Source organism: Lepidochelys olivacea (assembly GCF_965140295.1).
Source record: "Lepidochelys olivacea isolate rLepOli2 genome assembly, chromosome: 16".
In the NCBI taxonomy this organism is placed as follows: domain Eukaryota; kingdom Metazoa; phylum Chordata; order Testudines; family Cheloniidae; genus Lepidochelys; species Lepidochelys olivacea.
The window spans coordinates 9537436-9551547 of NC_140426.1; the positions used below are offsets into that span (position 1 = coordinate 9537436).

General features: G+C 43.4%; 1 protein-coding gene across 2 annotated transcripts in view; it reads left to right on the forward strand.

Annotated features, from left to right (window-relative positions):
* CACNA1B (calcium voltage-gated channel subunit alpha1 B) overlaps positions 1-14112 on the forward strand; it is a 471028-nt gene that overhangs the window by 286690 nt on the left and 170226 nt on the right. For both annotated transcript variants that reach the window (XM_084649844.1, XM_084649843.1), the window contains one exon: positions 1152-1361. In XM_084649844.1, the coding sequence (XP_084505970.1) occupies positions 1152-1361 (210 nt within the window). The remainder of the gene's footprint in view (positions 1-1151; positions 1362-14112) is intronic.

The following is a 14112-nucleotide window of genomic DNA, read 5'->3' on the forward strand; positions in this document are numbered from 1 at the left end:
CAGTGGGGATGTAAGCGGAGTGGAATATCCGTGTGCACATCTCCTGGGCAGCTTTGACAGCAGAGGTTTGCCATAGGTTCCTGAGAGGTCTGGATTTACAGAATAACCTCAGAACTCTGACACAGATTTCTTCTTGGCCTCTGGTTAATTCTGTTGCCTTGAAGGGCAATATAAACAGTGAGAAATTCTTCAGCATCGAAGGAGATGTTATAAAACTAATAGCACTAATATCAAACACTAGGCATTTCTACAGTGCCCGTCACTGTAGGGTGGACACTTTAATCTAGAACACCTTTCCCCTTTCAAGTGTCTGTTTTTAAACATCTGACTCTTAATCAGGATTTCAGACAAGATGTGAAAGGCAGCCATAAGAGGCAGAGCAAACGGGAGTCAGCACACCTGCCACAGAGCACTGAGGTCAAATCCTGCACTGTTCTGTGCAGGCGTATGAGGTGAGAGAGGGAAGTAGGGAGCTTCAAGGGTGCTCAGCATTACTTCCCTGCACCCCGGCCAGTGCAGTGATGGGGGGCAGGGCAGCGATCGTGAACATTCTCGGTCCCAGCATTCCTGACGGCCCGAGCTGGATTGCACAGGGCAGTCAGCACACCACTCGCACTATAGAGCCACAGGGTGCCTGCAGCCAGCTCCACGGCACTCAGGCTCGCTGGCGGGGGAGAGGGGGTTAAACTCCTGTCACAAATAACAGAGTAAGTGTCGTGCTGCCCAGAGCTTGTAACCTGACCAGTTAGAGCTCAGGATTTAAGAGATTAGCTAGGATTTTTGGAGTGATTTACAGGGGCTGGGTGCCTAATTCACTGTGAAAGGCAATGGGAGCTGAGCATCTGACACCATTAGGCTCTTTTCGAATCCTAGTGTTAATCCATTGGGATGGTCTGGGCAAATCGGTGTCTCTTGCAGCTCATTGTAAATATGGCCAAGTTTGTGCTTAGCTGCATTTCCAGAGAGGGGGAAGGTTCTTCGGTTTGGATCCTCAAAGGTATTTGGACATCTAACTCTCAGTCATTTCAGTTAGGCATCTACATACTTTTGAGGATCTGGGCCCTTTGTGGTTGTGATTTCTAGTTTCTCACTCCCCCATTATCTTCCTGATTTTAGTGTGATGATAATCCCTTGTGTCCTCCGATGCCCAGGGTCTCCATTTGCCCGGGCCAGTCTGAAGAGTGGAAAGAATGAGAGCTCCTCATATTTCCGGAGGAAAGAGAAGATGTTCCGGTTCTTCATCCGGCGCATGGTGAAAGCACAAAGTTTCTACTGGATCGTCCTGTGTGTTGTCACCCTGAACACTCTGTGCGTCGCCATGGTGCATTATGACCAGCCAGAGGGGCTCACCACTGCTTTGTGTAAGTGCCAGGGATCAGAGTCATGTTCCATCCGGTCCTCCCACTCCTGAGTGCTCTGAGCACTAGCCCCATGTTGCCATTAACACCTGCAGCCTTGAGGCCTTTTTGTAATTTCTTATGCCTCATCCAGGAGTTTCACAAATAAATTACTAAGTGCCTCTAAGAAACACTAGAGAAAGTGGACAATGTGCTATAAAATACAGCCCAAGACACATCTTTGACTTGTAATGGTCAGCCACAAACTTAGCGAACATCACAGGAGGATTTTTGGGGGGGCTTGTGGATTGGGAAAAAACATTTACTTGGGTCCCTCCCAGTAGCTTTATACATTTCTTGAGCTGTCTTCCCCTGCGGCTGTCCAGAGACCCTCACAATTCAACCCCCACCCAGGAGATGTATAGTTTGTTCTCAGATTTTCCCTATGTTCAATACACTAGGCCATTTTTTATAGTAAAACATATGAAGATAATATAGACACTGAAGCCCTCTTGATATCAACTTGTGCAATGGACAGTTCCACTTAATAGCAACATTATTCCCTTCACTAAAACATTTTACACTAATTCAGTCCAATTGTGCCAATTAATAGCGAACCCTCTCTGAATGTGCACTTGTACAGAAAGTGGCTTTCTATGAGAGCACTTGCCTTAATAAGCCAGGCATGGCCAATGAGGAGAAATGTAATAGTACCCTCCAGTGAATCACACACTGAAAATATATCTGTACACATATAAGCAGTAACACAGGACAGGTGGGTGATTATATCATATGTCTGCGCATGTTAGATGTGCTTTAGCCCCATGTCTTCGGTCACCCATTAACATGGGCATTCAGTACTGTACAAAGGCCCTTGGAGTGTTATGGCTTTTTTAAAGTGTGTAATGTTTTATTTTGTAATGAATAGCCAATGAATCCTGCTTTCTGCAGTTAGATCCTTTATACAGGTAAACTCTTCCTCAGATGATCGCCTTCTTGCTTTCACAATGCTCCCTCCCCCCCCGCCTTTTTTTTTAATTTTTTTTTTTTTACAAAAGTAGGAGTGGCCCTGCTCATCTAAAGGTTGCAAGATTTGACCCAAAACCTCCTGAAAAATTGCAGTTTGGATAAACTGAAAATTTAAGCATACAGTGACAATGGGGATTTCGGGTACCATCAATTTCTCCCTGAGAGTTTGGGGAAGGTTGAGTTTATTATGAGGTGGAATAGCAGAGCTGCATTGTCTGTATGTATCTGACAAAGAATTCAAGTCAGATGGCTAGACATTGAATAGAAGATGATGTGTTTTAAAACCTAGCACAGAGTCAAAGCAACTGCTGAGCAGAAGGTCAGTTGTAGGGCCCTGATTCTGGCTTCATAATGGTTTAAAGGTATGGTCAGTGAAGATATATCGGTGTAAAATGTTTGTGACAGAGATCACAGTCAGACCCTCGAAGTTTAGTTCTATGACAGGAGAGCTCATGGGTATCATGAATGTGAAGGTGGTAATGGGGTCTTAGACCCCAACAGTTTAGAGAGTTGAACAGCATGTCCATATCCTGTAATTGAGTTCCCCCATGTACTGTTCTCTCCCCCATCCTAGAGTCCCTCTTTGCAGAGGGACATTGTGAAAATGGTGCTGTAAGTCAGATGGTCAAATTGCATGATGCACTTTCCAAGATTTCCCTTTGTCTTTGGAGCCCTTGTCCCCAATCCTGCTCCCACTGAAGTCCCCTGCAAAACTCCCATGGGGATCTGGCCCCAGATCTTCAGCTCTGAGGGTGACATTTTCAGAAGAGCTCAGCACCGGCAGCTGGGGCCAGATTTTCAGAAGAGCTCAGCGTGCACGTTCCGATGAAGAGCGCACAGCAAACACACACTCACTCTGTGTGTAGAGCCTGAGGCTGAGCACTAAAAGTTCCGCAGTGCACTGCAGGGTTCACACAGACAGTTAGTGCTGTGCGCTAACTCTTCATGTAGACAAGCCCAGCATGTTTGATGTATGTATCAAAATGGGAACTGCTGAATGCTGAGCACTTTTGAAAATTTGGCCCCAGTTGTGCAGGCTGCACCTTTGGAAACCTGGCCCTTAGTGTGAAGATCAGAGGAGCTAGAGGTGGACTCTTGGCACAGTTTCATCAGCTTCATGCTTCTGGGTCTCAGTCCAGCAAGGTAAGAAGTACACTGGCTGGGACGAAGAGATCATTTAAGCATTTGCTTGATTTTACGCCTGAGTAGTCCCATTGGGTGAAATCCTGCGCCCGTTAAAGTCAATGACAAAACTCCATTTGACTTCAATGGGGCCTGGTCTTCACCCGTTGAGTTTCATGGGGCTGTTTAAAGTTAAGCATGTGCTTAAGTGCTTTGCTGGATTGGGCCAGAATGCTCAGCACCTTGAATGATCGAGCCCTTGCGCTAATATGTGAAGGTCAGACGTGGATTATCGATTCTTGGCAAATTTTTCCAAACCAGAAAAAAATAATAAAAATTAAATAAGATGTGTAAAACAGAATAACTTAGGAACTAAGTCTTCCTATCTTAAAATAATAATAATAAAAAAGATTAACTTTTGAAGTCTTTCCTTTCCCACAGGCTAAAAGGGTGAAGCTACGGGTTACTGTGTCTTCAAAGAGCTCCTGCTAATATTTACTAAAATATTTAATAATACCAGGTAACTGAAAGCTATAATGAGGGTTGGGTGAAAGGGAGAAAAAAGTCCTTTCAACTCTTCTCCTCTATCAGCATTTAGAGGGGAAAATAGAGACAGAAGACACAGGAAATTAGTCCTGCCTATTCTTTTTCTGAATTAAACAGCAGAAATAATAGATTAGCGTAGCAAGGCAATTAGAAATCTCAGGTTTAGGATTTTTTCTCAAATTGGGACTAAATGGCTAGAAAAATGTTTTTAAGTCTTTCGTTCTAACCAGAAGATTTTAGATTTCCAAGTTTGCTTTCTGGAACTGACTTATGCAGTAACGTTTCTGAGGGAATGTTTAAAAAGGAATGTAAACTGAAATCCATTTCATTTTGATATCCAAGCTCACACTGAAGGAATGTTCATGTTAAGTGGAATTAAAGATGCATTTCCTGGTGGAGAGAAAAAAATCTAGGATAAAGGTGAGAAGTTAAGGGTCCAACTTATCTCAGTTGGGGCAATATGGGGCACACTCCAACCCCACTGAAATGCCGACTGTGCCATGACAGCAGTAACAGTTGAGAAGAGGAGTCTACCAGAAATGACCTCCTATTATAAGTCAGAGGCCAAGTGATTAATGATTTTGGGTCACTTAGTTCTGGGCTCCCAACTTGAGACACCTTCAAGCGGCCTGATTTTCAGAAATTCTCCAACACCTACTCTCTGAAAACCAGGCTCCTTTGCGGAATCTGAAATTGAGCACCCAGAAATGGAAACACCCAAAACCACAAGATGCTTTTGAAAATCTTGACCAGGTGCTCTAATCTGTGCATTTAGGATGCTACCCAACTGGGAATCACAGCTGACCCCTGTGATTGATTGATTTTCAATAGGAACAGCAGAAAAATTCTTTTCTCAGTCATATCTGTTCCTTGACTCTAAATGTTCAGTAACTTCCCAACCAGAGATACTCTTTCTTATTTCTGTCCTATATAGTTTTCTGTGGTTTGCATGATCATTTCCTATGACACCTTCATTATACCATTTGCAGGCCAGAGACCTTTGTATAGCTTCCCAGGCCCACAAATAAATCCCTGAGTGGTGCTAAGGAAACACTGGTGGAAATGGGCCATGTGCTATTAGAAACAGCAGCCTGACACATTCTTGGCATGAGACTGTGGAAATTAGAAGTGGGTCCCAAGCCAAAACTCTAGATCCGAACCCCCACAAACTTGGTGGCCATTCAGATCCATGTGTGAGCTTTGCATCTCTAGCCTCTCTCTAGTTAGAATATTATAAGCTGTGTAGATTGGGGACAATTGGAGAAAAGGAGCCTTGGACATGGAGAATGAACATCAGCCATAGAAATGCTAAGTGCAAGTGTCATAGCTTGTAACTCTAGCGTCATTTCATAGGCTGGAGAGGACGATATTTCAATTAAGGAAGGGTATAGTGGTTAGATGAACCTGAACCTTGAGATGAAAGTCCAGCTGAGCTCAGATCCAACATTTTCTAAAGTTCAGATACGCATGGTTAACTCCTTGTTCATAATTTTCATTTGCTTTTGCACCTTCTGTCTTTGGCTGAGACCAGTAGCAGAAGTGCCACCATGCTGTGTGCAGTATTTCCAGCCTGTCTCTTAGCATTGAGTAATGAGGGGGAAAAAAACCCTCTTCCTTTAAGATGGTTCAACGCTTCAGAAATGCCGATAGAAACTTTTCCAAATGTTAAGGGTGATCAGATCTGGTGTTTTTATTGAGGCCTATCTCTACACTGAACCATAGGCACTCTAATTATCCCGATGTCTAATGGTGAATGAACCCTGGACGTAACAGGGTTATGTCGAAGAGTGACAGTGACGCTGAACGAGATTCCACAAAACCAGGAGATTTGAAATAGCTCATGGAAACACACAACAAAATCCTTCGCCACGACAGTGAGAGGTTTTAAAAACCATCCTTAAGATTAATCCATGAGTGAGCCTCTTTGTCAAGGAGTGAGACTTGGAAGGCCTGATGTAGAACACAAGAAATGTAACCACCTCTAATTATATTGTTTCCTGGGGGGACGCTTATAATTGAACTTGAAAGGAGCCTTGTGAACTGCGATGGGCAGGAGTCCGAGGAGTGAAGTCAAGTCCCGGAGGGTCTGCAGCACCTTGAAACTCAACCAGCACCCTCTAATTCAATTATAGCTGTCCCTCTGGGAAGCATTTAATTACATTACAAATATATTTTACTTAATGAATAGATGGTGAGAGCCTTTGGGTCTGCATTGATTTTTTTCCCCACCCCTGTTCTTTTAACTTTTGTGTTATTGAAATGCTTTGATTAACTTTCTCTGCTTGATATTTCTTATGGTCTCCACTGCTTTGAAACAGGAACTGTAGGAGCTTTAAGATATTAATTGGAATATCTGTTTAGTTTCACTTTTGTTTAGTAGCATCTGTGTTCTGTGAATTCTTTGGACTCAGGTCCTCAGTGAATAGCAGCGGATATCCACATGGTCCTGGAATCAATGGTCCACTGGCGAAACAACCATTCCCTCCGGGAGGCAACTGGGTGACTGAGCAACAAAATGGCAGATAAAAGTCACTGTTGATAAATGCAAAATAATGCATACTGGAAAACATAATCTCAACAATTCATACAAAATGATGGGGTCTAAATTGGCTGTTGCCACTCAAGAATCAGATCTTGGAATCATTGTGTATAGTTCTCTGAAAACATCCACTCAATGTGCAGCAGCAGTCAAAAAAGCGAACAGAATGTTAGGAACCACTTGGAATGGGATAGATAGTAAAATAGTAAATATCATAATACCACTATATAAATCCATGGTATGATTGCACCTTGAAGACTGCGTGCAATTCTCATCAACCCATCTTAAAAAAGGTATGTTAGAAATGGAAAAGATACAGAGAAGAGCAACAAAAATGATTAACGGAATGGGGCAGCTTCCATATGAGGAGAGATTAAAAAGACTAGGACTATTCAGTGTGGAATAAGAACATAAGAACGGCCATATTGGGTCAGACAAAAGGTCCATCTAGCCCAGTATCCTATCTTCCAACAGTGGCCAATGCCAGGTGCCCCAGAGGGAATGAACAGACCAGGCCATCACCAAGTGATTATCCCCTGCCCCCCACTCCCAGCCTCTGGCAAACAGAGGCTAGGGATACCATCCCTGCTCATCCTAGCGAATAGCCAGGACCTATCCTCCATGAATTTATCTAGTTCTTTTTTGAACTCTGTTATAGTTTTGGCCTTCACAACATCCTCTGGCAAAGAGTTCCACAGATTGACTACGTGTTGTGTGAAAAAATACTTCCTTTTGTTTGTTTTAAACCTGGTGCCTATTAATTTCATTTGGTGATCCCTAGTTCTTGTGTTTTGAGGAGTAAATAAGACTTCCTTATTTACTTTCTCCACACCAGTCAGGTTTTTATAGACCTCTATCATATCCCCCCTTAGTCATCTCTTTTCCAGGCTGAAAAGTCCCAGTGTTGTTAATCTTTCCTCATACGGAAGCCGTTCCATACCCCTAATGATTTTTTTGCCCTTTTCTGAACCTTTTCCAATTCCAGTAGATCTTTTTTGAGATGGGGTGACCACATCTGCACGCAGTATTCAAGATATGGGTGTACCATGGATTTATATAGAGGCAATATATTATTTTCTTTCTTATTATCTGTCCCTTTCCTAATGGTTCCTAACATTCTCATTGCTTTTTTGACTGCCGCTGCATATTGAGTGGATGTTTTCAGAGAACCATCCAGGATGACTCCAAGATCTCTTTCTTGAGTGGTAACAGTTAATTTAGACCCTATCATTTTATATGTATAGTTGAGATTATGTTTTCCAATGTGCATTACTTTGCATTTATCAGCATTGAATTTCATCTGCCATTTTGTTGCCCATTCACCCATTTTTGAGAGATTCTTTTGTAATTCTTCGCACTCTGCTTTGGACTTAACTATCTTGAGTAGTTTTGTATCATCTGCAACTTTTGCCACCTCACTGTTTACCCCTTTTTCCAGATCATTTATGAATATGTTGAATAGGACTGGACCCAGTACAGACTCCTGTGGGGGGCACCACGGTTTACCTCTCTCCATTCTGAAAACTGACCATTTATTCCTACCTGTGTTTCCTATGTTTTAACCAGTTACCAATCCAGGAGAGGACCTTCCCTCTTATCCCATGACAGCTTACTTTGCTTAAGAGCCTTTGGTGAGGGACCTTGTCAAAGGCTTTCTGAAAATCTAAGTACACTGTATCCACTGTACCCCCTTGTCCACATGCCTGTTGACCCCCTCAAAGAATTCTAGAGATTGGTGAGGCATGATTTCCCTTTACAAAAACCATGTTGACTCTTCCCTGACAAATTATGTTAATCTATGTCTCTGACAATTTTGTTCTTTGCTATAGTTTCAACCAGTTTGCCTGGTACTGAAGTCAGGCTTACCAGCCTGTGATTGCTGGGATCACCTCTGGAGCCCTTTTTAAAAATTGGCGTCACATTAGCTATCCTCCAGTCATTTGGTACAGAAGCTGATTTAAATGATAGGAATACTTGTGGCACCTTAGAGACTAACCAATTTATTAGAGCATAAGCTTTCGTGAGCTACAGCTCACTTCATCAAATGCATATCGTGGAAACTGCAGCAGACTTTATATATACACAGAGAATATGAAACAATACCTCCTCCCACCCCACTGTCCTGCTGGTAATAGCTTATCTAAAGTGATCATCAGGTGGGCCATTTCCAGCACAAATCCAGGTTTTCTCACCCCCCACCTCTCCCACACAAATTCACTCTCCTGCTGGTGATAGCCCATCCAAAGTGACAACTCTTTACACAATGTGCATGACAATCAAGTTGGGCTATTTCCTGCACAAATCCAGGTTTTCTCACATCCCCCCCATCCCCATACACACACAAACTCACTCTCCTGCTGGTAATAGCTCATCCAAACTGACCACTCTTGAAGTTTAAATCCAAGTTAAACCAGAACATCTGGGGGGGGGGGGGGTAGGAAAAAACAAGAGGAAACAGGCTACCTTGCATAATGACTTAGCCACTCCCAGTCTCTGTTTAAGCCTAAATTAATAGTATCCAATTTGCAAATGAATTCCAATTCAGCAGTTTCTCGCTGGAGTCTGGATTTGAAGTTTTTTTGTTTTAAGATAGCGACCTTCATGTCTGTGATTGCGTGACCAGAGAGATTGAAGTGTTCTCCGACTGGTTTATGAATGTTATAATTCTTGACATCTGATTTGTGTCCATTTATTCTTTTACGTAGAGACTGTCTAGTTTGACCAATGTACATGGCAGAGGGGCATTGCTGGCACATGATGGCATATATCACATTGGTGGATGTGCAGGTGAACGAGCCGCTGATAGTGTGGCTGATGTTATTAGGCCCTGTGATGGTGTCCCCTGAATAGATATGTGGGCACAATTGGCAACGGGCTTTGTTGCAAGGATAAGTTCCTGGGTTAGTGGTTCTGTTGTGTGGTATGTGGTTGTTGGTGAGTATTTGCTTCAGGTTGCGGGGCTGTCTGTAGGCAAGGACTGGCCTGTCTCCCAAGATTTGTGAGAGTGTTGGGTCATCCTTTAGGATAGGTTGTAGATCCTTAATAATGCGTTGGAGGGGTTTTAGTTGGGGGCTGAAGGTGACGGCTAGTGGCGTTCTGTTATTTTCTTTGTTAGGCCTGTCCTGTAGTAGGTAACTTCTGGGAACTCTTCTGGCTCTATCAATCTGTTTCTTTACTTCTGCAGGTGGGTATTGTAGTTGTAAGAAAGCTTGACAGAGATCTTGTAGGTGTTTGTCTCTGTCTGAGGGGTTGGAGCAAAGGTGAGAAAACCTGGATTTGTGCTGGAAATGGCCCACCTGATGATCACTTTAGATAAGCTATTACCAGCAGGACAGTGGGGTGGGAGGAGGTATTGTTTCATATTCTCTGTGTATATATAAAGTCTGCTGCAGTTTCCACGATATGCATCTGATGAAGTGAGCTGTAGCTCACGAAAGCTTATGCTCTAATAAATTGGTTAGTCTCTGAGGTGCCACAAGTACTCCTTTTCTTTTTGCGAATACAGACTAACAAGGCTGTTACTCTGAAACCTGTCTTTAAATGATAGGTTATAGACCACAGATAGTAGTTCTGCAATTTCACATTTGAACTCCTTCAGACCTCTTGGGTGAATACCATCTGGTCTTGGTGACTTATTACTGTTTAGTTTATCAACTTGTTCCAAAACCTCCTCTAATGACACCTCAATCTGGGACAGTTCCTCAGATTTGTCAGCTAAAAAGAATGGCTCAGGTTTGGGAATCTCTCTCACATCCTCAGCTGTGAAGACCAATGCAAAGAATTCTTTTAGTTTCTCCGCAATGGCCTTATCGTCCTTGAGTGCTCCTTTAGCATCTCGATTGAGGAAATATGATAGAGGTCTATAAAATCATGACTGGTGTAGAGAAAGTGAGTAAGGAAGCATTATTTACTCCTTCACATAACACAAGAATCAGGGGTCTCCGAATGAAATTAATAGGCAGCAGGTTTAAAACAGACAAAAGTATTTCTTCACACAATGCACAGTCAGACTGTGGAACTCATTGCCAGGGGATGTTGTGAAGGCCAAAAGTATAACTTGTTTCAAAGAAAGAATGAGAAAAGTTCATGGAGAATAGGTCCATCAATGGCTATTAGCCAAGATGGTCAGTGATGCAACCCCATGCTCTGGGTGTCCCTAAGCCTCTGAGTGCCAATTATCACCTGATAATTGCCCTGTTCTATTCATTCCTTTTGAAGCACCTGGCATTGGCCACTGTTGGAAGACAAGATATTGGGCTAGATGGACCATTGTTCTGACCCAGTATGGCTGTTCTGATGTCTTATAGGGAGATCTGGAATAGGCACTGGAACTTCCTGGATGTTTTTGGAGCATTTTCCAATTTTTCTCCTCTGCAGAGAAAGCTCATCAGCGTCGCACAATGCTATAAATATTATGGGTCTGTTATACAAGTTCTCTTCTTCACAGTGCAGACCTTTGTTTCGTGGCCTAGATGAAATAGATTGCCGTTCCCAGTGGACAGGTTTGCTTCATACAATCACCGACCATCACTGTTTACGTTAATTGCCACTGTCGCTAGCATTTTCAGGAGGAAGAGATTTCTGATCACTGACAATGCTTTAAGCTAGCACAAAATGGCATCATGTGAGCAAGTGGCTTGAAGCTGCTGTTAGACAAAGTCAGAGTGAAAATAAGGTACATGGTTTCAGTGAGGGTAATTAACCATTGGAACAACTTATTTAGGCATGTTGTGTAGTTTCCATCACTTGCAGTCTTTAAATGAAGACTAGATGCCTTTCTAAAAGATATGCTACAGCTCAACCAGAAATTGTGAGGTTGACGCAGAAGTTCTGTGAGGTTCTATGGCCTGTGTTATGCAGGAGATCTGAAAAGATGATCTCAGTTGTCCATCCAGGCCTTAAAATCTATACATCTGTGAAAGAAGACCGAGGAACTAATGGACCATAGAGACTGAACTATCCTTTCACTTCTGTAGATAAGTTTGGCTGGGCAGCGTGAAGGAAAGTCTCACGTTGCTGCTGTCCATGTTGTTCTTTGGCTCCCACCAATGGAGGTTGACATTATCCAGGGCTGTCAATCTAATACCTCCCACCTTCCCCCAGTATGCTTTAAGAATGATTTTTTTTTTAAAGGCTGAACAGAAACGTTGTTACTATTATTATTTTTTGGGAAATAGAAAACTTGATCAAGATATTTGGGCCATTACGGTCTAAGAACTCAGCTCGTCTGTTTTCTTTTGTGCACCACAGTGTGCTTAACCAAATGCATTATGCAATTAGTTTCTTGATGATATCGTATTTGCCTTTGAAGTAGAGGCCCAGCTCCCTCTGGATATAAATATGCAACATTGGCAATTGAAAGAAAAAGGGTTTCTGAAACATGCATGTTTATTTATGTCTGCTGATTATTTCAAGCCCGCTCTCTTTAAGATGAGAAGGAGGTTTGGACCTGGGGCTCTTTTCCTGGTTAGAGGTTTCCACACAGGGAAGAGCAAATAAACCTGATAGTAGCATCCCCAACTCCTGCACCTAATGACATCAGACTTCCAGACAGTGCGGAAATGGAATTAATTTGTTGGTGATTGACAAAAAAGAGCCACTAACTACCTAATTCAGACGTATGGGGCAAAATGATACCAGTGTGGCCTTTGCCAGCAGCATAAATTTTTAAATTAAATTAGACTATTTGTATCAAACTATTTTCCCCTTAAATTGAATTACAGAATGCTTCTGTTTAAAGGAGATTAAATTAAATTTAGGGCCTGAATACCAGGAGGTCCAAACAATGAAATTGCATTTTCAATTATATGGGCAGGACCATGTCAGAAGAAATCCTGTTTTGGATCCGTCAGCCAGAGAAGCTGATTCATTCTGAGTTGCTCTCTTGTACTCAAAGAGTTAAGTGCTTTCATTTTTCTCTGCATCCTTGCTTCCACCCTTCCTTTGCTGCCTGCATATGGCCTCTTGGTGCCAGGGCCCATGGCAGCTGGTCACCATTGAGAGACTGCTGCCACTGCCAGCTCTGATCTCTGGAACCAGGTGCCATTCAGTCTAGTTCCGGAGGCAGGGGCCTCTGGCTCTGAAAGGACATTTAGTTTCTTCTCTCAGGGGTGCAAAGAGGAGATCTGGGGCAGGCACTCAAACTTCTTAGCTGTTTCTCTGACTTTTGACATCTGTTACTCCCATTTCCTGACATGTACCTTAAAAAAAAACACCCCCAGGTGGATCTGTCTCTCTATCCATCTAGCCAGCCGATCTGTGTTGTGTTTTCCTGTATATTAATATTTAGGGTGCAAGATAGTTATGAGTCCATGGCAGTGTTGTCTAGTGGGTAGGGCACTGGGCCAAGACTCAGGAGACCTTGGTTCTATTCCTTGCTCTGCCACTGGCCTGCTGGGTGACCTTGGGCAAGTCACTGACCCCTCTCTGTACCTCTAAAATGGGGATAATGATACTGACCTCCTTTGTAAAGTGCTTTGAGAACTACTGAGGAAAACCGCTATGTAAGAGCTAGCTATTATAATACCTATATAGAAGGATTCTCACACTGAGCCAGGACTTTTCTCCAGTGTGACTTCCTAGATCCACTCAAGAAGCATAGCTATTTTAAAAACTTTTGGGGGTAAATTTGGTGCTCTTGAAAGCAAGAAACCAAGAGCTTTGTCTTGAGCAGGGATCGGCAACCTTTGGCACATGGCCCATCAGGGAAATTCGCTGGCGGGTGGGATGGTTTGTTTACCTGCAGCGTCCACAGGTTTGGCCGATCGCAGCTCCCACCTGCCGCAGTTCGCCGTTCCAGGCCAATGGGGGCTGTGGGAAGGAGTGTGGGCTGAGGGATGTGCTGGCAACCGCGTCCCATAGCCCCCATTGGCCTGGAACGGTGAACTGTGGCCAGTGGGAGCTGCGATCACCGAACCTGCGGACGCAGCAGGTAAACAAACCATCCTGGCCCGCCAGCAGATTTCCCTGATGGGCCGTGTGCCAAAGGTTGCCGATCCCTGGTCTAGAGTTAGGTAGAACAGGCATGTGGATGGAAATTCCCTGACCTGGCCTGACCTGCAGCTCCCCTTGCTGCTTCATATCTTGCCCCCTCATAGGTAGAGACTTCTGCCTGTTTCATAGCATGTGGTGGGAAAAATATCCATGAAGAAATAGAAGGGTTCCACTAAACTCATTCCACTTATGTCCTGAAGGCCACATCCTTTGGTGGGGCTGAGTTCTGCTGAGAAGGGAACTGGAATTCTGTTTGAGGGCTAAGGAGAGTTGGAATCACAAAACTTAAAGGGCAGCTGTAGACAAAAGAGTGACGCTGTAAATATGGCATGTGAGTTCCATATTCTGTATCAATTTTTATAATGCACTTACTGCTGTTGCATCCGAACACCTTCCAGCTGTGCATTAAGCATCGAGATTAATATCTGTCATATGGTTTGTTCTTCTCTCATCCTTTCCCCAGGAGGAGAACTGTGTGTGCTGTGGAGAGTTCTGTTTTGGTAGGGTTTTGTTTTTGATGTTGCTTTTAAAAAAAAGTTCCCGGGT